This window comes from Pituophis catenifer, unplaced genomic scaffold (genome assembly GCF_029215685.1).
Source record: "Pituophis catenifer annectens isolate HBS135680 unplaced genomic scaffold, rPitCat1.0.hap2 SCAF_8, whole genome shotgun sequence".
In the NCBI taxonomy this organism is placed as follows: Eukaryota; Metazoa; Chordata; class Lepidosauria; order Squamata; family Colubridae; genus Pituophis; species Pituophis catenifer.
Window position 1 is genome coordinate 57,616,308 of NW_027256888.1, and position 22,240 is coordinate 57,638,547.

The following is a 22,240-nucleotide window of genomic DNA, read 5'->3' on the forward strand; positions in this document are numbered from 1 at the left end:
TTAACCTTGCTTTAGCTCTTGACCATATTAAGCACATTTCATCTGGTCATTTCATTCTTCCTTCTCTTACTAATGCAAAATCTATTGACCAAGAACTGTTTTTTCTCTCTATTTTACTCTCACTCAGGAGCCCCAAACTACAGTAATCCACAATCCAGATGGAAATAAGGTATTCAGAAAGGGGAAGTCTGCTCTGTTCTTTTCAAATTCCATGTTCCATTCAGTTTTCCAAATCGCTATGTTAATGCAAGTGTTAGCTAGGAAATTAATTAGGAATTCATGAAGTCTGTAGAGGCCCACGCCATTTGTAACCAGATCCTGGTGATCACTTTTCCTCAACCACAATAGAGATCAGACAGGTTGAGAACCAAGAAATTGTAGTGTGAGCTGTTTAATTCTTCTAGTTTCTGTTTCTGGCTTCTGGTTTGGAATAGGGAGGAAAAAGAGTTTTCTTCAAATGCAGGTTATTCTTTTTTTTAATGCAATAATTACTAAAGTTCAAGGAAGACACACTTGGAGATCTGTTTTATCTTCTGTTTCTCAGCCTGGTCATTCATTTTTATGCAGTCAAACTAGGAATTCTTTGGCAAAGCACTGCTAATTTTAAATTCCCTAGTGGGCTACACCTATGTATGCATTTTAGGAGATGCTGTTCTTATAAAGTTGTAATATCTCTTCCTCCATAGAAACGTGAACAGATTATCAGTTATGTTTGGTTATTTATATATTTCTTGATTTATAACATTTGTATGACTGCCCATCTCAAGATATCTAGGCAGCGTGCAACAAAAAATAGAAAAATACTAAACGCATCTAAAGCAGTCAAACTAAAAAGTTAAAAATGCATAAAACATAAGAGATTAGATCAAGCAAGGGAACCATCTCAATATATCACCAGCCCAGTCAATATCTTGAACTTTTCCAGTTATGAACAGCAATTCTGTTATTGGCAGTCAAAATAAATTTATGTCCCTTATGTTCCTCTTTGCCTTCCTGGGGATTCCAATAGCTCAGTGCATATATGACCCTTGAAGAAGATGTAGAACTAATGAAAAACAATATGGTCCAGAACAGAAGCTTTCCATTCCTAAATAGAGGAATAACTTAGTTGACTTTTCTCTGAATCAATCAGCTACTCACACCTTCAGGGCAGGGGTGAAATCTAAAAATTTTCCCTACCAGTTCTGTGGGCGTGGCTTGGTGGGGGGGGTGTCCTGTGACTGAGTGAGCGTGGCCAACTCAAAGTCACTCAGCCACGCCCACTTAGTCACAAGACCCCTACCACCAAGCCACGCCCACAGAACCCAGTAGGAAAACTTTTTAAATTTCTATTCTGCCAGCGTGTCCTTACCTTTCCCCTGCGGCTCCGCCCACCCGCCCCATTCCCCGGAGTCGAGGAATGCACCATTCCCCGACTCCTACTGCCCATCTTTCTCCCGCAGCTGGCTATCAGGGAAGGCAAGCGCCTGAAAGGTACCAGAGTCGCTCACTCCCCTTCTTGAATGAGCTGCTCTGGTCCACGCGCCGGTCCACGCAAGCGCACACCCAACCTGCCACTGAATTAAATAAACAGTGTGCGCTTGCGCAGCCGGCACGTGGATCAGAGCAGCTCATTCAAGAAGGAGAGTGAGCGATTTCGGGCGCTTGCATTCCCTGATAGCCAGCTGCGGGAGAAAGGTGGGCAGTAGGAGTCGGGGAATGGTGCATTCCCCGACTCCAGGGAATGGGGCGGGTGGGCGGAGCCTCCAGCTTCCATTGCTACCGGTTCTCCGAACCACCGGCCATTATCGCTACCTACTCGCCCGAGCCAGTCCGAACCGGGAGCATTTCACCCCTGCTTCAGGGGCAAAAATGTTATTGTGGGTATTACCCGTTACATTTTTGTTCTAGTGTTCAGCTGTATGTATAGGATTGAATTGTGTTGCATCTTTATTTTCTTTCTGTATAAACTTGAAAAGGGGCTAAGTGACTGTTAAATTCTGAGATAAACAACTATCACTTTACAGAACAAGAAAACCTGTACTACAGTGTTTAATACTACAATGTTTAATTCTATAATGTGGTTACTGCTTCATAATCCAATAATTGAAGAAAATATCTCTATATACTTTGTCATCAATATTCTTGTCTGATTTAATTTACTTGTAACTTATTCTGTTGTGTTTCTGGATAGTAGTTGAGTATTAGCATTAATACTATAATCTTTTCTCAAGAACAAATACTGGCTTATTTGATATAGATCTGTGACTCGTTTTCATATTTATGTATGTTAGATTTTTATGTTTGCCTTGCTATCACTTCCTCATTACATCATATTTTGGCTGAAATTTACACTGTATATTTTCACTAATATCAAAATTTTACTTGACCTCAAAGTCCATATTAGGCAAACCATCATAATTCTTTAACATGTTTGCATTATTTGTTTTCTCTGTATAATTATATAAATGGTTACCGTATAAATTTGCCCTTCCTACTTCCTGTTAAACAGAAGCCAAAATGAGTTTCAATATGGAAGAAAAAAACTTTTGTAGAAGAAATATTTGTTAAATATGCATCACTTACCCCTCCCCCAGTAAAAATAAAGCCCAACATGATGGGCAAATTCAGTGTTTCCATGGAGTTGACTTCAAAGGTGATGCATGAAATTTCTTCCTCATACGTATGTCTAGGTTTCATAATCATTTCTAAGAGTGACTTTTATAACCAAGCAACTCTCTGTATATATCATTTTTCAGCCAGTCAGAGCATGGTGGTTTATTTTCAATGGATGGACAAATATTTGGGATGATGTGGCATTCACTGACACATTTGTTGGTGTGCATATATCTTGCTGACAATACATGTTTGTTTGAATTAGCATTACAGAAAGAAAGGACACTACCAAGATCTGTTGATATTGATTGTGAATTATGTTTATCACAAACAATGAGACATCTAAAACGTTTAAGTTAAGACTTATAAATCTAAATAGCTTAATACAGTGTTGTAGTTTTCCCACATGTACATTTGGGATAGGAACAAAAGAGTTGTCTCTTTTTTTAACCTGGTGATGAATCTTAGTTGTCTCAAGTGGTTAAACCAATAGTCATATACAAGTGAATACTTTGTGCAAACCTATATTTGATGAGCTGTTGACCTTACCCTTCAGTTACAAGAATTGTGCTTAATTAAGCATACTTTTAAGAGTCTAAGTGCCCCATAATTCTTAGTCACCCTTAATTCTTAAATTAAGTTTATACCCTTTTCTTATATTTTTTATTTTTTATTTTATTAATCTTATTTATTTTTCTGCTTTTGTTTTTTGTTTTCCCAAGTTTCTATAAAAACCTTTGCAAAGTCATTTTTTGAAAAAAAATATAAGGCTACACTTTTTACTATCTTTGATAGTGTCCTTTTAACTGTGTCAACTAACTATTATTGTTTTTTATAATCCATCAAACATCAGAGGTACTTGCCTTTTTGATACTAAAATAGGCTTTTAAAATCTGCTGTCTGAGAAATTAGTAATTTTAAACTGGCAGAGAACATCATGTCTGGAAAGTATAGAGTGAAAATTTCACAAGAAACAAAGATAAACACAGATATTTTTTGAGCACATCTGTGTTATATAATTTGCCAATAACTACTTCTCTATTGAATATATATATATATTTTTAAATTATTGGAACAAAATAGAAAGTCTCAGTTATATTTCAGCTATATTTGTACTGCAACATTTTTAAGACTGAAAAATATAATATTCATAGTAATCCTTGTAAATCATCAACACCCAGATTGGACTTTGCTGTTTCAGCAAAGGATGCAAATTCTTTTAAATCCTACCACGTCTCCATAATTTTAGGCATACCGTTAATAGAGCAATACTTTTCTTTGTACATTCAGGACTGGAAGCCTGTTATACAACATCATGCCTTGAAACTTTCCATTTTCATATCATCAGGGGAAGTGGAAATGGCAGGGTAAGAGCTACTACTGTTTAAGAAGCACATGCTCAAAGGCCGTTGAACAAGTGGGACCTCTTGATTATAATCTGAATCCTAGCAATGGAAAGCCAGTTTGGTCTTGTGGCTAGAAAGCAGGAGACCATGAGTTCAAGTCCCATCTTAGTCATGAAAGCCGTGAATGACTGTTGACCAGTCATTCTCTCTCAGCCCAAACTACCTCATATGTTTGTTGTTGTGAGGAAAATTGGAGAAGGAAAGTGTGTTTGCTGCCTTGAGTTAGGTAAAAATAATAAAAAGGCAGAATACAAGTAAATAAATACCACAGACTGGATTGTGTCAAGGCCAAATCAATGTGAGGTTTTTTATGTCTACAATATTGTTAAAAGATTGTAGATCGAGCTACAGTATTGACCTATTTTTATAGGGATTATTTAGCTCTATGTCTTGTGTTTGCCAGTTTTAAATGGCTAGTTCTGACAGCCAATGTCCATAATTTTGCTACCATTTGTCTAAAAAGTGTCAAAAGGGCAAATCTGTTCATTCTTCACAGTTGTATTTCCTTTTTGTTCCTATGAAGTCCAGCATAGGTCAATAGGAAATGCATCTCTTTTAATGTTCCTTTCAAACTGCCTGATATTTGACTTAAACCAGAAGCCGTCATTCACTGTGATTATTTGTCTGAGTCTTAAATTCATATGGTCTGCTTCAGAGCTTTGCATGATTTGTTTAATACCGTACATCCAAAACAGATGTTAAGAGTGTGGGATCATTTAATGAATTACTCTTGTACTCCACAGGAATCAACAGAGAGTTCCAACACAACCATTGAAGATGAAGATGTAAAAGGTATAGTATGAAGAGATGTCGTATTTTTTATACAAATGTAACAGTTGCTCATGTTTGGTATCATTTGTTTAATGCACTAAGTAAAAAAAATTCATTATCATGTTAGAAAAAAATTAATAGAATAGGGATAGGAGGTGGGATGCATCAACTCATCTGTCCGTATAACGGCATTTACATCACATCCAGAAGTTTGTTGACTTTAGAACTTTAGTAATTTATTTTCCCAGCAGATATATGTTGTTTCTGCCGTTTTAACTATTATCCACTAGCCCTGAACCTGAACACCCTACGTTAATTGACAGGTGTATTGTGGACAGGACTCCATGCCATAGTTGTGCTGCTTCCTCAGATTTCTTGGAATATATTTTGTCTCAGTTTCTTGGTTTCATAAGCTCTTCGGTTGTTACACTGTGAAAAAAAAATATGTTTCTTATTTAAATGGTTATTTAAATGTATAGTATTTGTGAAAGTATTCCCATGCTGCTTTCTTCTACCAGCTAAGTGCATCCATTTGCATCCCAAACTTTTCAACAGAATAATGTTCTCTGAAACAGCTTCAATGATATAATAAAATCTCAGATAAAGTCTCATCATTGGTCATGTGACCTGGTTTCACTGTTTGGCCTGGATTTCTGTTAAATTAAAAGTAAATAGAGTATATTATAGATAAATTATTGCTGTATTTATGGTCAGATATATAAACTGTCCACACTTTTCCATTTTATACCTTTTCAATTGAGTTAAACCAGCAGTCCATGACTTACAACTGGTCATTTCAAGTTCTGATGGACCTGCATAGTGGATACTTATGATAGAAGTTCCAATGGTTCCCCCCTCCACCCATGCACAGTCACATGACTGCAATTTGAGTACTCACAACCAGGCTGCATTTACGGCTCTTTGCATCATCTCATGGTCATGTGACCATATTTTATGATGCTTTTGTCAAAAACTGGTATTTATTTCTGGTTTTCAGCAAAACCACACCCATAGTGAATGATTGGTTTCCTGAATGTCTGTGGTATATACTTAACAATTGCTGCAAAAAAAAATGTGTAAAATGGAGTCAGTCACATGATATATAAATATCTGAGTAAGCCAACATCATAGTTACAATTGTGATGTATAGGCTCCATTACAGTCATAATTTGAGGACTACCTGTAGATAGATATATAACCATGGCTGCTATTCCCATTAATTCTACTTTTTGGGAGCCAGTTGTGAAATTGGAAATTGAGGGCAAGTGACTATGGGATAGTGTAATAAATGCATGCCAGTGCAAAGCACACCTAGATGGTGATCACCATGGGGCACCATGACCATGGGGCACTGAGATGGCCATAAATGCAAGGATTGGGTGGAAAACGTCTTTTCTTTTTTTCAAACATCATAACTTTGAATTTAGACTGACAAGGCAGCCTGTAAACTGTGAGCCAGTGAGAGCAATTAACCAATGGAACAGCTTGCCTTCAGAAATTGTGGGAGCTTCATCACTGGAAGCTTTCAAGAAGAGACTGGACTGCCATCTGTCAGAAATGGTGTAATGGTCTGCTTGGGTGGGGGGGTTGGACTAGATGACCTGCAAGGTCCCTTCCAACTCTGTTAATCTGTATCTGTATCTAATTAGTGTCAGGTGCAAGCCAAGAGATGAGATAGCAAGACCAAATCAAGTTCCACCCTTTATTTTCTTATACCTAATAGACAGAATCTTGCCAAACTAAAGCTATAATTCTTACCTACTAGATACATCCTGAAATATTCTAATGTATGACTACCCTGAATCTTGGGAATAGCACAGTCCCCTCCCCTCCCGCTCCAGATTGTGCAGTCTCTTAATCTGGATCTCCTACTGGGAAAGCTCTGCCTTGCCAAAAGTTTTCCTTCTAGTCTTGCAAGTGCAAGGTCTGACAGTTACATCATATCAAAGATTTGTATAGACACAGATGCAGACATAGATAACAATATACCATATTTTTCGGAGTATAAGAAGCACCTTTTTCCTCCCTAAAAGGGGGTGAAAATTTAGGTGTGTCTTATACATCGAATGTAGCCCCGCCCACCCACTGGCCCCCACCCTTTGGCCTCTGCCTCGCAGCAGTTACCTCCTTGCAAGCAAACAGAAAGAAAAAAAACAGCTCTTTCAGCTTCAGCACAGACTAATTAGCACAAGTTGATTGGATCGGCCTCCCGACTCTCAGCTGATTTGCTCTCAGCTGTTTTGCGCAGGGCTCTGTTGCTTGCTGCAAAGAAATAAATTGCTGGAGCAGATTTTTTTTCCCTTGTGCTAATCAAGCTGTGCTGAAAACGAAAATGAAAGTAATGCAGGCTGTTTGCTGTTTGCTGCAATGAGGCAAAATTGCTCAGAGGGAGAGCAATTTCTTTTTCTTCTTTTCCTCACCGAAAAAGATAGATGCGTCTTATACTCTGGTGCGTCTTATATTCTGAAAAATACAGTAGATATAGCTATATGAAGCATTTTCAAAAATAAAACCTGTTTAGATGCTAGTATTTGAAGCTTTCTGGGTAATTTTTTAAAGTCTTGACTGACTCCTTTTTATAGCATGCTTTCAAAATAATTCAGGTATGAATGGAAGACTCTGGCCATTTGGATATTAGCACACACCCTCATTAGGGAATGATGGAAAATCATAACTTAACAACTTAAACAGCCATCAGTTCCGTACATTTATTCTAGAGCTAAGATCCATCCAAAATTAAATGGCTGAAGAAGATTTTGCCGTGTAAGTTCAAAGGCATATTTTTCTAGATGGAGCACTCCTTTGTAAATAGGGTTGGATGTTGGCTCATCATTTCAGAACTAGTTCCTTGAATACCTTCAATAACGACAGAATTCTAACCTATTGCCTTCACTGGAAATACAGGGATACATTCAGAGATACATTCATCCTGAATGATATAGCACAGTGAAACATCATTTGTATTATGTCATAAATTGCTTTATGATATGAAATTAATTAATGTCATAAAATGTTTTATAAAAGTTGCCAAATTCCATGGGAATCATTGATCCGAGATTTTGGACACATTCTGTAAGTTAGCTCATTTGAAGTATAACCCTAACCCTAACCCTAACCTGTGGTGCACTATTTCACCCGGGAAAAGATTACAGGAATCAGGGTTTTAGTAATATGTAGATATACATTACAGGTAGCTGATACGGAGAGAAAGTGTAGGAAAAAGAAGAATTAAGAAGACTGTCTCATACTGATAATGGCTTCCTGGGCAAGGGTTGTGTTTTTTTTTTGTTTTTTTTTTTTTTTTTTATAAATCCTAAATTCTGAGATACTGTATCTTACCACCAGGGGTGGGTTCTACTTACCTTTACTACCAGTTCGCAACGGGAGCTTCTGCGCATGTGCAGATCGCTGATGATGACATCCGGGGTGGTGGGCAGGGCCTCCCGCCTGTTTTACTATTGGTTCTTGCAACCCACCACTGCTCACCATGTTGTATGATTGATTGTTTCAGTGCAAGATTTTCTCAACAGTGACAAATTTCATAAATATTAACGTTGTGCCTATCCTTAGTTAAATGTATATTAGAAATTAGTCAGAATAAAAATGTAAAAAATATTTAAAAAGGGAGCCTTTCAGTATCTTCCTAAGCATGGAAAGACTGTATAACATAATGTAAACTATTACATCAATTATTTGTTTTGCAAGTCCTGGTTTTAGGGTTAGTGATGCCATTTAAATTTATTTTATAAGATTCAATATTATGCATTGGACTTCATCATTATAGCCAGAGTAGCCTGGACAAAACTGACAGGCCTAATATAAACCAGTGTGAATTCTAAATAATAATATGACTGCAGGTAGTTCGTTTAAATAGGCATATTATGAAATTGAGGAGAGGCTCCTTTTAAGTGAGTACCTGCAAGTTCTCTGCACCCTGACTTTATTTTCACCCAATAATCTTTCGTTCATTTGATAAAGGTGGCCCTATGTCTTAAAACAGTAGAGCTTGAAGCCCAGAACTAAAAACTAAAAACAAAATCTTAGTAAATGGATGGGGAATACCACATTAGTTCCTTATTATGAAGCATAATAGAATTCTGTATTGAATGTTAATCTCTGCTACAAACTTCAGAAATATCCATGGGCAGGAAAATGTGAAGCATTTTAAATGAGAGAAAGCAGCACGTTCCAGAAAGGGATTACAAAGCAATCACTAGCTTTGTGAACCAAAAGCATCACATTCCTAAAGTATATAGAAAACATTAGTATGTAACTTTCTTCTTATTAGATGGATATTGCAGCCCTTTTCTTTTCTAGATGGTGTTGTTGATTCGGAAAACATCTGTGAAATGGATGGGGCTAATGAGGATGCTCTACACAGCATCCATAACCAAACTTTGGACACAGAGGGAGAATGAAACCTCCCCCAGGAAAGCAGGTCTGTGTCTTGCTCAGGTAGCAATACTTGAGATGCGCCTCATTTCCCAAGTATAGGTAAAAAGAATTACTTCAGTGAGTTCAAATGTAGGATTGTTTGTTTATTAGATTTATACCCTGTCTTTCCTCCAAGAGCTCAAGGTAACATACATACCATCTCTCCCTTTGTGTTCCACACAGAAACTAACCCTGTGAAGTGATTCAAGCTAAGACAGGGGTGTCTAACTCGCGGCCCGCGGGCCAGATGCGTCATGCGCTGGCCACCCCCACCCCCAGTTTAGCGAAGGGGGGAAGTCACGATACGTCACGTGATGTCAACATGACGCTGCGAGTTTGACACCCCTGAGTTAAGAGATCCAGAGTCCTCTCAATGAGCTTTTATGACTGGGGATACATTGGGTAGACCTCAGATTCCAGAATCTGTTTGAAATCTTAATTATTTTTTTAACCTTCCCATTAACTCCTTGATTTCTTTCTTCCCCCCCCAAAAAAGGAAAGTTTTGTACTGTACTGAGAATGAAAGAAAAGCAATGGTTGGAGGCTTTCTATGACTCCGAATCCTTCCTGGTGTAATTAGCTGTAAGCTGCAAGCACCAATCCTTTCTCGCATTAGCTGTAAACTGTAAGCTGCAATCCTTTCTCGCAAAGGATAACTCACGGGATATCCTTTCCCATTTTATTATTTTACCACAATTTGTTTCTCAGAGTAAGGATTTCTTTGCTGGTAAAATGGAGGGAAATGGCGGAAAAGAAAGAGAGAAGGGATGCGATGCTGACTCCTACCATTTTTAATCAAACTCATTCCTTGACTTGAGTTGATTTCATCAGGAGCATGTTCTCATTTTTCTGCTTTTGAACAGTGATTGCGTTAGAGTCTAAGACATGATGTTACAAAAGAAGAAATGTTTAAAAATTATAGTCTGTATTAAAAATAACTGGTTGATCACAGAAGAAACCTATCCCAGAAATTCACATGCAGTGTCTTCTCACTCATAGTGTCACTAATTTAAAGACAGTGATAAAAAAAAATGGCCTCTGCACTGCCAGCCAGCAATTTTATAGTGAATCTAGAATATGAGGGAGTATAAATTTTGGGCTTTTTGGCTCCCCCAAAATCTTGCTGTTCATTTGAACAAAATTACATGGAGCAGACTTTTCCCATGAGTGATCCCATATCTGTAATCAAGATTCATGCCAAATGGAGAAGTAGGATTTACATGTTTGGGAAAGGATAATTATTTATTTACCTGTGGCCAGGTACCAATTATTCTAATGTAACTGTTACAATTGAAGAGATACTCATATCCATTAGTACATTTGAATAAAAGATATACAGTAATTTTATTGGTTTTCATTTTAGGGAATGAAGTGTTTGCGTTTTCACTAAGCATGCATTGAATCTCAGGAGGATCTTTGCTTCTTAGGAAATTGAAGAGAGAATCAGCTATCTTAATACTCTTGCCAGTTCATTACTGAATGAATTGCTTGAAGCTCCAGAAATGTGAAAGCCAGATCACTGTACAGAGAATTGTTCATGCTGTTTAAAAGCAACATAAAAATATTCACATGCTTTAAAAAGAGTCCCTGGCTTCTTTTTTGTAGTAAGCAATGTCAGAATAATCTGTTTTTCAAAGTTAAATATTTCTTATGAATTTTTTTCCTAATGAAATTCAAAACTGTTTACCAGTAATCAAATTATAATTTTAATGTAGTCAAGCTTAAGTCAATTTTCAACCAAATATGTGGTATGAAAATACCCTATCATATTCATCTACAATTGTCCAAAGTTAGTTTATTTCCCCCAGCAATTTAGAGCAGGGGTGTCAAACTCGATTTCATTGAGGGCCGCATCAGGGTTGTGTTTGACCTCAAGGGGGGGGCATGGCCTGCCCGGGCTCTGTTTTCGCTAGCAGAGGGTTGCTCCGTTTTCTCTGGCAGAGGCACCGGGGCCAGTACTTTGCTGTTTCCAGGACAGTCCTGCGGCCTAGAACTAAGCACCCTGCAGGCCGAAACCAGCCTGCGGGCCTTGAATTTGACACTCCTGATTTAGAGGATGTTATACTGCAGATGGGTGGCCTAGATTGCAACTCTTATGGACTTCATATATGACAAGAAAGAGCTCATATTCTCATAAATTTACTGTACATGCTCAATTTCATGAATATGCCTGCTTATTGTGGTTTCTTGTCAGATGGGATCTTGTATATGGAGACGCTTTCTAAGAAGCATTCTAAGATGTATACCAGCTACAACCAATCAGCAACGAACAATTGATTCTCCTCCCCCCCCCTCCCCCAATTCCTTGCATGGCCAAGGAATATGATTCTCAGTCCTTAAAGGGGAGAACTAGAGAAAGAACTATGTTGTGACAATTGAGAAAGGGAGGGAAAGGAAATACTATATATAACCTTGTTGAGTAATGTAACTAATATCCTTGTCACTTGTCATATATACGCAAAATTTTTAGGTGTCCAAATACACCCCAAAAATAGGGCTCAGCTTATACACAGATAATATAGACTTTTAATTATACATAAGTATATACAGTAGGTTTTTCCCTCAGCTTTTAAAAATATATCCCAGACATACTCACAGAAAGCCTGTCTGCGGATAAGTTAACCCTCAAAATTTTAACTATTGTACCCATAAATAAGACAAATATGAAGATTAAAACATATCAAAATTCAAAAGGTGGCCTTATCCACTTTTCATGAGACTTTGGTTAAAAAGTCAAGGATTGGATTGTCCATGGATAGGCTTATATGCAAGTATAGATTGCATTAAGTACAAATACTGTAGAAAGATAAAATTATATATAATAGGCTTAATACACTGGGGGTGTATAGTTTGTATAATTAATGTCTTATTGCAAATATGAGAGAATACTCTGCCTTCTGGTATGTGGTTTAAACCATACCTTAACCAGAAGTTCTCAAATTTTCTTGCTATTTTTAATGTCTCAGTAAATTTTTTACAATGCCTCTATGGCAGAACTTGGAATTAACTTCAAGCTAATTGTCCATGTGGTAACCAAAAAATAATGAGTATTATGTTTCATGAACTCTTTCTGTATAAATATAAAAGATACATAATACACATTTCAAAAGGATAAGAGTTTACCTAAATGATCTATGGTATAGTTTAGCAATACCAAGAAAATTTTTGAAGCTGTAATGGAAATAAAATCTCATGAGTTTGAGCAAGATCAAAGAACAGAGGCATTATCAGCAAAAGTAAGAAAAGCAGTTGGATTCAAGATTAGAATGGAATATCAAGAAAGACTGGATTATTTCAATTTAGAGCTTTATATTTAAAAGTTGAGAAAATAACTTTCAACAAGAAAGGTAAAAAGGGTTTTTTTGTTTGTTTGTTTTTTTATTTGATTTATATGCCGCCCTTCCCCGGAGACTCAGGGCGGCTTACAATGAGTTAAGCAATAGCCTCCATACTTTTGTATATTTATACAAAGTCAGCTTATTGCCCCCACAAACTGGGTCCTCATTTCACCTACCTTAGAAAGGATGGAAGGCTGAGTCAACCTTGAGCCTTGGAGAGATTCGAACCAGCAGAAATTGCAGGCAGCTGTGTTAATAACAGGGTGCATTAAACCACTGTACTATCAAGGCTCTTGGTTTTAACAAATTCCAACACATAAAACATACTATGTCTATTTATTCCCTTATTATCGTCTCCATTTGAATTGGGCAGCCATAATCTTTATAATAACTAATAAATCTCATATTTGGAGGCCTTTTTCAGATACATTCTGTTGTTATCATCACCACTGTTGTTATTTTCTAGCCATTCAGTATGAATAATGAGCTAAATCTTGCTTCAATTGCTTCCAAATTTTAATTGTGTTTCACAATGTTCATAAGACATTTTTTCTATTTGGATGATGGAGGGAAGTTCTCACTTTACTGGATTTCATATTTGGAAGTAGCAAATATAATTGTGTTTGAATTAGCATTCTTCTAAATATTGACTGAGTAAAAGAGCTTAACCTTGGTCAGCTCTATTTATCTAGTTGGGCTGCAGTTGCTACTTTGTAAGTTTGAAAATTGTTTATGGATTAATGGACTTTCATCCATTGAGATTGGTTTTGTTTTTGAATCTTAATTATTAATGATTAAATATACATATCTTAAAGCTTTTATTGAAATATTTGTGTATATGCCAAGTGCCTACATTATAAGCAGTGGTGAAATTAATTTTTTTTTACTACTGGTTCTGTGGGCGTGGCTTGGTGGGGGTGGGGTGGCTTGGTGGGCGTGGCTTGGTGGGTGTGGCAGGGGTGGGATACTGCAAAATCTCCATTCCCTCCCCATTCCTGGAGGAAGGATATTGCAAAATGTCCATTCCCACCCCACTCTGGGACCAGCCAGGGGTGGTATTTTCTGGTTCTCCAAACTACTCAAAATTTCCGCTACCGGTTCTCCAGAACCTGTCAGAACCTGATGGATTTCACCCCTGATTATAAATATTTTTATGGTGCTGTTAGGGGTACAAGGTTGACACCAGATGGACTTTTGTGAAAAAAGGACTCTATAGAGTTAGAAGACCCCCCCCCCCCCCCACAGAAGGCTGTCTCTTTTATGGATAAATTGACTTTTCTTTCAGAAAGAACAGAGAGAAAATATTTCTCTAATGTCTGATTAGAGGTCAGGATGATGCAGAAGGAGACACATTCCATGGGCCCTTGGCTTTTAACATGCACACTGGTCCAGACTCCAAACATTACACTTTCTGTTCCTTGTTTATCCCATTGGTGCTTTTTCAATAGGCAACTTGTCTTTCTTGTTTTTCTTTTAAGATGTTTTGCTTCTCATCTAAGAAGCTTCTTCAGCTTTGGCTGGATGGTGGGGAATGTTGTTTGATTACTGCAGGATAGAAATATTAAAAATAAAAAATGTTACATTTTATTCTGTGGAAATGTGTTTATTCTGTGGATTCATATGATTTTATTTTGCATATTTTGTGTAAACCACTCTGAGCTCACAAACTTGCAAAGCAAGGTATCCAAAGTTTTATTTTTGTTACTTATTTCTATACCTCTTTCATTGTTTTTTCATAAATAACTACTTATAATGAGGAGAGTGTATTCAATACATTTGCTTCCTCTCCTAGATTTCCAAAATCTCTTCCCCACAGGATCTTTTGAGCAAGTAATTTCAGCAATAACAAATGTATCTTGTTTTTTTACTCTATTTTACTCTATGAATGAATTTTCATTGTTTGATAGTACTAGACACATTGTTTTACTCCTCCTTTTCTGAGATTCTGTTGGTTGTTGTTCTCCATGTTAGAGAGCTTGCATATTTATATATCTATATACATATATTTATTATATCTCTCTCTATATATATATAGCGTACATCTTTCTTGACAGAGCAAAGTGCCTTGCTCAAAACATTGATTCTGTCCTCCTTGTCTTGCTTTAAAATATATTGAATGAGAGTTATAAGTTTGCCTGCCTGCTTGCATTTTCTTCCTGAACAGTTTTGCAGGATTTAGGGGACAAAGTCATCTGAAAACTAAGGAGGAATGGAAGGTATCTGATTACAGTTGAGGAAAATGTACCTTCTCTTGGGAGTGAGAAAACTCACTCTGTAGAGCAGTCCTTCTTAGAAATTGCAAAGGGAAATAATAGTACTTTCTCCTACTCTGGGTAAGATGCTGTTTGTGTGCTATCAGCAGTCATAACTAATGTTACTGCGCTCAGTTTACATATGAATGATTATGATCTAACATTATTCCTATTTAAATTTAAAAATGCAAATGATTGCTTCAATTAAAGGATCCCATGGAAGAGAGTAAAGATTAAGGTTTGACAAAGTATTCAATCTTGCTCTATTTTGTGTTTTTATGTAATTGATAGATAGACAAACATCAGTTTAAATCATAGTTTAAACTATGGTTAAACCTGTTCATGTGATGTGAAATTAAGGACAGTTTCAAAAAATGCCACTTAACCCACTCTTGAAATTACAAAGAGAATAAAAACAAATAACCTGCAGGAAGTATCAGAAGGATATTCTGTCAAACGTGTGGAACTCATCAAAGGATTATTCATATTATGTCCACACTTTTACATCCCCTTTGAATGGTTCTGAAGCTGCAAAATTCACTGAAGGCAAAAAAAAAAAAAAAAATGGATAAGCCATAGCTTTCCAACTCTTGCTTCTGATCCGTGCTTCCAATTTGTCTGTACAAAAATATGTATAGAGGTCAGTCCATTGCACAAAATTGGATGCAACTCAACTTTTGGCTGTATTAAGAGCAAAGGATGAGGAGACTGCAGAGGCTGTCTGAATGTGTCATCATCATCATCTTTTAATGACCTCATAATCCCTTGCAGAGTGGAGTTTGGGCAACTAAATGGAGCTGAGTGTTTACTGGCCAGATGCCCTTCCTGTCACCAACGTTATATTCAGCAGATATATTTTCATTGTGCCCAGAGAGAGAAATAACTGCCTCTACCTAGGATCGAACTCACAGCCTCCTGATTATGAGGCGAGAGCTCCATCTCTAGGCCACTGCACCACTCAGGCTGTCTGAATGCATGACAATCATAATTCAAACAGAAACAACTCCATGATTGAGACTGTTATTCATACAGTCTTTTGTTCCATTGGCTTTCATTTTATATTTAATCTTGTCATTGTACATGTTTCTTTCTTGTCTCCAGCTCGTAAACAAGAGATCATCAAGGTTACTGAGCAGCTGATAGAAGCTATCAATAATGGGGATTTTGAAGCCTACACGTAAGTTGCTTTCTGCTCCCTGTTCTGCTTTTTCTTAGTGGGATATCAGTATAATATTAGACTATATTTTCAGCAACTGGTTATTGTAACCAAGATGTGGTTGCAGTTCTCTTGATCGTATTGAGAAGAAAAAAATTGTCATATTGGAGATAGGGAACCCTTTTGTGGTCAGCAAGTATTGAGGGTAATGATAAATCAAATCATAATTTAAGTTTGTATCACACTTGTGGACAGAGATTGGCTTTTTCTGCTTTCAGGGAAGAGAAGTTAAATAATTCTTACTTTTAACTGTTTGAAGTTTCCATATATTTTCTGCCACAGATTGGTAAGAAACCACACAACCAAAATTGTTAGATGGTATTCAGCATAAAGATTTTCATATGTTTAATACAGTTCCTAAACGTACTCTAGACAGTGACGTGTGATCTGTGCAATGTTTATCTCAGCTTATTTATATCCTCAAAAATTAGGGAGAAAAGAGAGAGGTGGGTCAAAGGTGCAATAGAACGTTCTTGGAACAGTTTCATCTAGTAGCCTCCTTAGTGTTTCATGTTGCAGAAATGCATGCATTAGTGCACGGGTGTCAAACTCGCGGCATCATGTTGCCATCACATGACATATCGTGAAGTTTCTTTCCCCCTTCACGGAGCTGGGGTGGACAATAAGGCCTGTGTGTGATGCATCTAGCGTGTGGGCTGCCAGTTTGACACCCCTGCATTAGTGGGAGATGGACGGGCCACCTGAAGGCAATCCCAGCTAAGAACAGCTACCTCAGAGCTGGCTTCAACTATGACATCAGTTGTGTGTTAATGATAGACAGGAGTAGGAAAGATACAAGGACAGCTCTGTTTCAAGGAAAAGCTAGTGCCTTAAAGCTGTGGTTCTCCAAGGGGATCACAAGAAATTCAGGATTTCAGGAACTGAGACTATTTATTTGTTTGTTTGTTTGTTTGTTTGTTTGTTTGTTAATTACATGTATTTATATGCCGCCATTCTCCCGAAGGACTCAGGGCAGCGAACACAAGTTAAGAAACAAGTACAATAAAATCATAATTTAATCCAAATAATTAATTAGTAGTAAATAATAAAGCCCAGAATCAGTCTCAGCCTATTTGTTTGAAAAGCCAAGTCTTCAAGTCCCGACGGAAGGAGCGGAGATCAGGAGACTATGTAAGGTGTCTGCAGACTACTTATGAAATGTAGGCTTACCAGATTCAGCATGTACATGATGGCTTTTCATTTTTGTCACATAATGTGTATAGGAGATTTATTTTTCCTTTGCTCTGTAGGAAAATCTGCGATCCTGGCCTTACCTCATTTGAGCCTGAAGCTTTGGGAAATCTTGTAGAAGGGATGGATTTCCACCGGTTTTACTTTGAAAATGGTATGCTGTTACCTGATGTTTATGACTTTTGAGCCAAACCTTTTAGATTATTGCTACAGCAGCAGTGCTGAAAACCGGCCTGCGCATCTTGCCGGCCAGCTGATTGTTTGGGGCACAGGCGTGCTAGAATCCGGAAGTTCAGTTTTTCCTGAGCGTGGCCCCGACGAGCACACACACGCAATGTTTCTGCATGACCTTTTTGGTACAGAGTGTTGAAAAGGTTCACCATCACTGACCTATGATCTTGTCAATGAAACCAAACCAAAAAACAGTTTTTATTGTTCTCTTTGCTCCTTCAGACTGCTATATCTACAGGGGTTTGGGGGGGGGGGAGAAACCCAATTTCAGAATAGTGATCATCAGATGTTTGGAATTTTAGAGCCCTAAAGTTGAAACCTATTTGCTATCAGTTACTATATGTAAGTATCCTAGGAAATAAATTTGGACTTTGTTTTTTGATAAGTTTTAAGTCTATACCGATCTCTCTAAAGGAGGAAAACAAAAAAATAAATAAGATGGCAGGAACTGCAGACTCGTTCAGTTGAAGCATTTATGATTTGTTGTAGTAATGGCATATTTCACAGCAGCAATACTGTTCAGGGCACATGAGAAATGTTTTAGGCTGCAACAGGTAGAAAATATTTTAAAATGTCACAGATCCAATTTTGATCCTCACCTAATTTGGTCAAGAATTAATGTTTTTAACTACCTCCCTATGTAATTAAGATCTCCTGTCCCAATAAACAAACATTGCTGTGTGATATATTCATTGGTGCATATACTCTGTGAACACAATCCATAGAATGTTAGATGAGTTTATCAGTGGCTTTTCAGAATTACTATTTATTTGATTCTAAAAGAGGCCTGATGATCTGGAGTTGGGGTGAAATACAGCAGGTTCTGACAGGTTATGGAGAACCGGTAGCATAAATTTTGAGTAGTTCGGAGAACCGGCAAATACCACCTCTGGCTGGCCCAAGAGTGGGGTGGGAATGGGGATTTTGCAGTATCCTTCCCCTACCACGCCCACCAAGCAACATCATTCCCACCAAGCCACGCCCACAGAACCGGTAGTAAAAAAAAAATGGATTTCACCACTGATCTGGAGTGCAACTGTTTTGTGCATTAAGGGTTTAGACATCATATGTCTTTCCTTCCACAGCTTTGTCGAAAAGCAACAACAAGCCAGTCCACACCATTATCCTGAATCCCCATGTCCATCTGGTAGGGGATGATGCTGCCTGCATTGCATATATCCGACTGACACAATATATGGATGGAAGTGGAATGCCCAAAACGATGCAGTCAGAAGAGACAAGGGTTTGGCACCGCCGTGATGGAAAATGGCAAAATGTTCACTTTCACCGTTCAGGATCACCAACAGTACCTATCAAGTGAGTAATGGATTCATGTCCCCTCATTGCAGCTTTTCTACTGTCAAATAAATAAAGCCCCATATTTGCATCACCAGTGATTTGCATATTATTTTTCACTAGGGCTCTGCCTTGAGCAGCTCACCGCATTAAAGAATTGAAATAAATAGATTGTAATAAAATCAGGTTTACTTCCATAGCAGGAATGCAGTGTCGTTTTGTATAAAATAAGTCACACTGACTCAGTGGGAATTAACAGAATTAGGGGCATATTGGATGTAGCCAAGCAGAAAAGATTGCAAGAGTAATTTCCACTTTGTATCTTTCTTATATTTATCAAATTAGCTTTGGTAAAGATAACAGATTGTTTCTTAGAATTTGCTTCAGCAAATAGTCACAGATTCAAGAACAGAACTGAGTTGACTAGGCTGTAACAGATGAATGTTCTGATATTAATTTGGCTGTGGAAATAACTACAAATTATTACTTATTGTGTCAACAAAATGAACAAAAATCTGTGACCTCCATCTGTTTCATAGCTTTGGACTATTTTTAGAAAATTACTAAGCATACTATAACATAACCCTTCAAACCAAATATCCAAGTAAGTCTTGCCAGAAAGTACCAGAAATAGAGGAAAAATCTTTGCAAAGATCAGTTGAGATTTAAGCTGATTAGGTTCAAAACTATGCAACGATTTTTCAAAACTATGCAACAATTTTATTATCTGAGCTTAGGTTGTTTTAATTAGAGTACAACGTTATGCTGAATAATCTTCCGATTCATTCCTGGCTTGCTAAATAATGTTCAGGAAGGACCTAACCTCAGTTCACATGTTTCTAATTTCTTATCGTAGTCAGGAAGTGGTGGGTTTACTATAATGTTGATTCAGAAATCACAACAGCAATATTAATAAAATTGAATTGGTTGTCTGAATATGATATAGATTATTACTCAATAATTATTAATGGCAAGATGCAAAAAATTATTCTCTTGTACAATCTTAAATTAGTCTCCCCTAATTTTTTTAAAAAATAATATAATTATTTGAATATAAATATTTATATTCAATATCAGTATTTGAAGGAGAAAATAGATTTGGCATTTGATTTGTTGGGTTTTTTTTAATGAACAATAAAAATTAAATTTATTTGAAAATTACTCCCAGGATTTAGCACAAAATAATTAATGAATTAATAATTAATTCCCTCTTCCCCCCCCCCCCCTTTCTCTCTCTTTCTCTTTTCTTGTTGTCTTTTAGCTAAATGTCAGTGCCACCCACGTTGTGTCCACGCACTCCGCACTTGGTTGGCTCCCCCGGGCCATCCTTTGGCCCTCTTCATGCATGTTCTCCGAGTGCATGAAGCTGTGAAGTTTCTTCAAGTGATATGTTTATGATTGCATCATTTTGTTGTATATTCCATTGATAGCTTTTGTTTACCCTTCATTGAAGGAAATGTTTCATGGCAGATGGAAGGAGAGGTACAAGAATAAAGGGTAAAGGGAAAAATTGAAATGTGAGAGTATATTCAGATTATACATCTCCAGCAAAAATACAAATATCATCTGCATGTGCACCCTATAAAAACAAAGGTTAAAAATAATTAACTTTGTTTAATTTTTATTCTTTTCTGTCATTTGTTTTTAAAGGTTGTTGCCTAATCCTTGTGTTATAGGAGGATTAATGAATTTCCTACTATCAGCATCTTTAATGTAGGATGTATGGCAGACATAGTGACTTAGATCAAAGCATTTCTATAGGTTTGAGGTCTTGGGAAGTTGCCTTTGCTGTGATTCACTATGTATAACTGGAAAAAAAAAGGATAAAATTTGCAGATTTGACTTCAACAAGAATAATTGTCACTGCGGTCATTTGTTCAGCAAATGTAACGGCAAATAGTTTTTTCTTCCTTTTCTAATTGCTTATTTAGCATCATTTTCAGGAAGAAAATATATAGCATTTCTAGCTTTCAGAAGCCAAACAGTGAACAGATTCAATGTAGCTTCTGATGATATAGCTTATGGGTACAATAAAACTTTTTTTAATCATTTTTTGGATGTACAGTACATTTATTAAAGCAAGATGTAGAGGATTTTTTAACTGATATTCTAATAAGATAATGTAGCAATTTAGAACAATTAGATCTTAAAAGCTTAGTATCAGGAGAAGTCTAAATTTTCTTTATATCAATTTATTACCAGGAAACACCTGTTTTCTAATAATGTTGTCAAATTTAACAGTAATTTATCCATTTTTCATGGCTCGTTGACAGCCTTGAAAGTATGAAATAAAACAGTAATTATAGATTTATTAATTTCTTCATTTTCCTACATGTCAAATGTCCCTCGAATGTCAATTACTGCATATATACCTGCAAAACAAGCAGTTAAAACACATTATTTGGATAATGTTTGTTTGCTTTTCTTGTATAAATATAACATATTTCCAAAAGTACTGCTCCTTCTATTTCAGTTTTTTTAAAAAAAATGTATTAATACTTTTCTTTCTTGTTAAAGTATTTTTGTTTCATTAAGTAGGGCAATCAATTTTCTGTAACACTGTATAGCGCATGATATTTTGATTAATATTCTTTTTGGTAAGTAAAAATTTACAACTTATAACAGCTTGAAAAATTTTTAAAGACAGAGAAAAAAATAGTCCCAATTTGTATAACTTTCATTTCTCTATACTAATTATTAATCAAAAGTGGATCTTATTCTTTATACCTCGATGTTGTAAACATTATGTTAGAAAAAATTAAGCTTTTCTGGTGATAGTTATTACATACTTTCAACCCACAGAAGTATTTAGAACAATCATCAGTAAATGTCTCAAGCCATATTAATCTGCTAGTGGGATCTGTGAAAAGATAATGGCCTCATGCATAATTTTTATTAATAAATTTCTTCTTTTGTGAAGCAGATTTAGGTGGCATTAGTATATTTTTATGTTATGGAAATATGACATATAATTTTTTTACCCTTTTACCATAGCATGCGGTGATGCCACATTATTCTAGATCGTCTGTCTTCCACACTAAGATGTGAGAAATACAATGTGAGTTAGTTCTCAGCACTCCACCTGAATTATACATCTAATTTTTGCCATTTTAATACACTGCAGTTTACTATGAGACAGTGTATAGGTATTTGTGTGTTTATACATATATATGTCTCTCTCTGTGTACACATATATATGTGTATATACATATATATGTACATATATGTGTGTGTGTATCTATATATTGATATATTGATATAGATATATAGATATATATATATATCTCCTGCCATAATGGTAAAGAACTGACAGATATATTTAAGAATTAATAAATTTGTGATTTATGCTGACATTTGATGCTTCATTGTTTTCCTTTGAGATTGCAGGCTTCATCATTCGTTACCTATTATTTACTAGCGAAATGACCATTATCATAAAGGATTGAATGTATTGGGGCTAGGCAAGGTGATTTGAATTCAAAATATTTTACATTGAAATAATAGTTGTTT

At 36.5% G+C, this 22,240-nt stretch overlaps 1 protein-coding gene across 4 annotated transcripts in view; it reads left to right on the forward strand.

Moving 5' to 3' along the window:
• The window catches only part of CAMK2D (calcium/calmodulin dependent protein kinase II delta), a 151,562-nt gene extending 131,113 nt beyond the window's left edge, over window positions 1–20,449 (forward strand). For 2 of the 4 annotated variants that reach the window (XM_070948854.1, XM_070948856.1), the window contains 4 exons: window positions 4,745–4,793; window positions 15,898–15,973; window positions 17,263–17,357; window positions 18,520–18,755. In XM_070948854.1, the coding sequence (XP_070804955.1) occupies window positions 4,745–4,793; window positions 15,898–15,973; window positions 17,263–17,357; window positions 18,520–18,755 (456 nt within the window). Of the gene's footprint in view, window positions 1–127; window positions 170–4,744; window positions 4,794–15,897; window positions 15,974–17,262; window positions 17,358–18,519; window positions 18,756–19,991 lie in introns of those variants that run through there. The other 2 variants (XM_070948852.1, XM_070948855.1) reach the window with 2 other exon arrangements.
• Window positions 20,450–22,240: the final 1,791 nt, after the last annotated feature.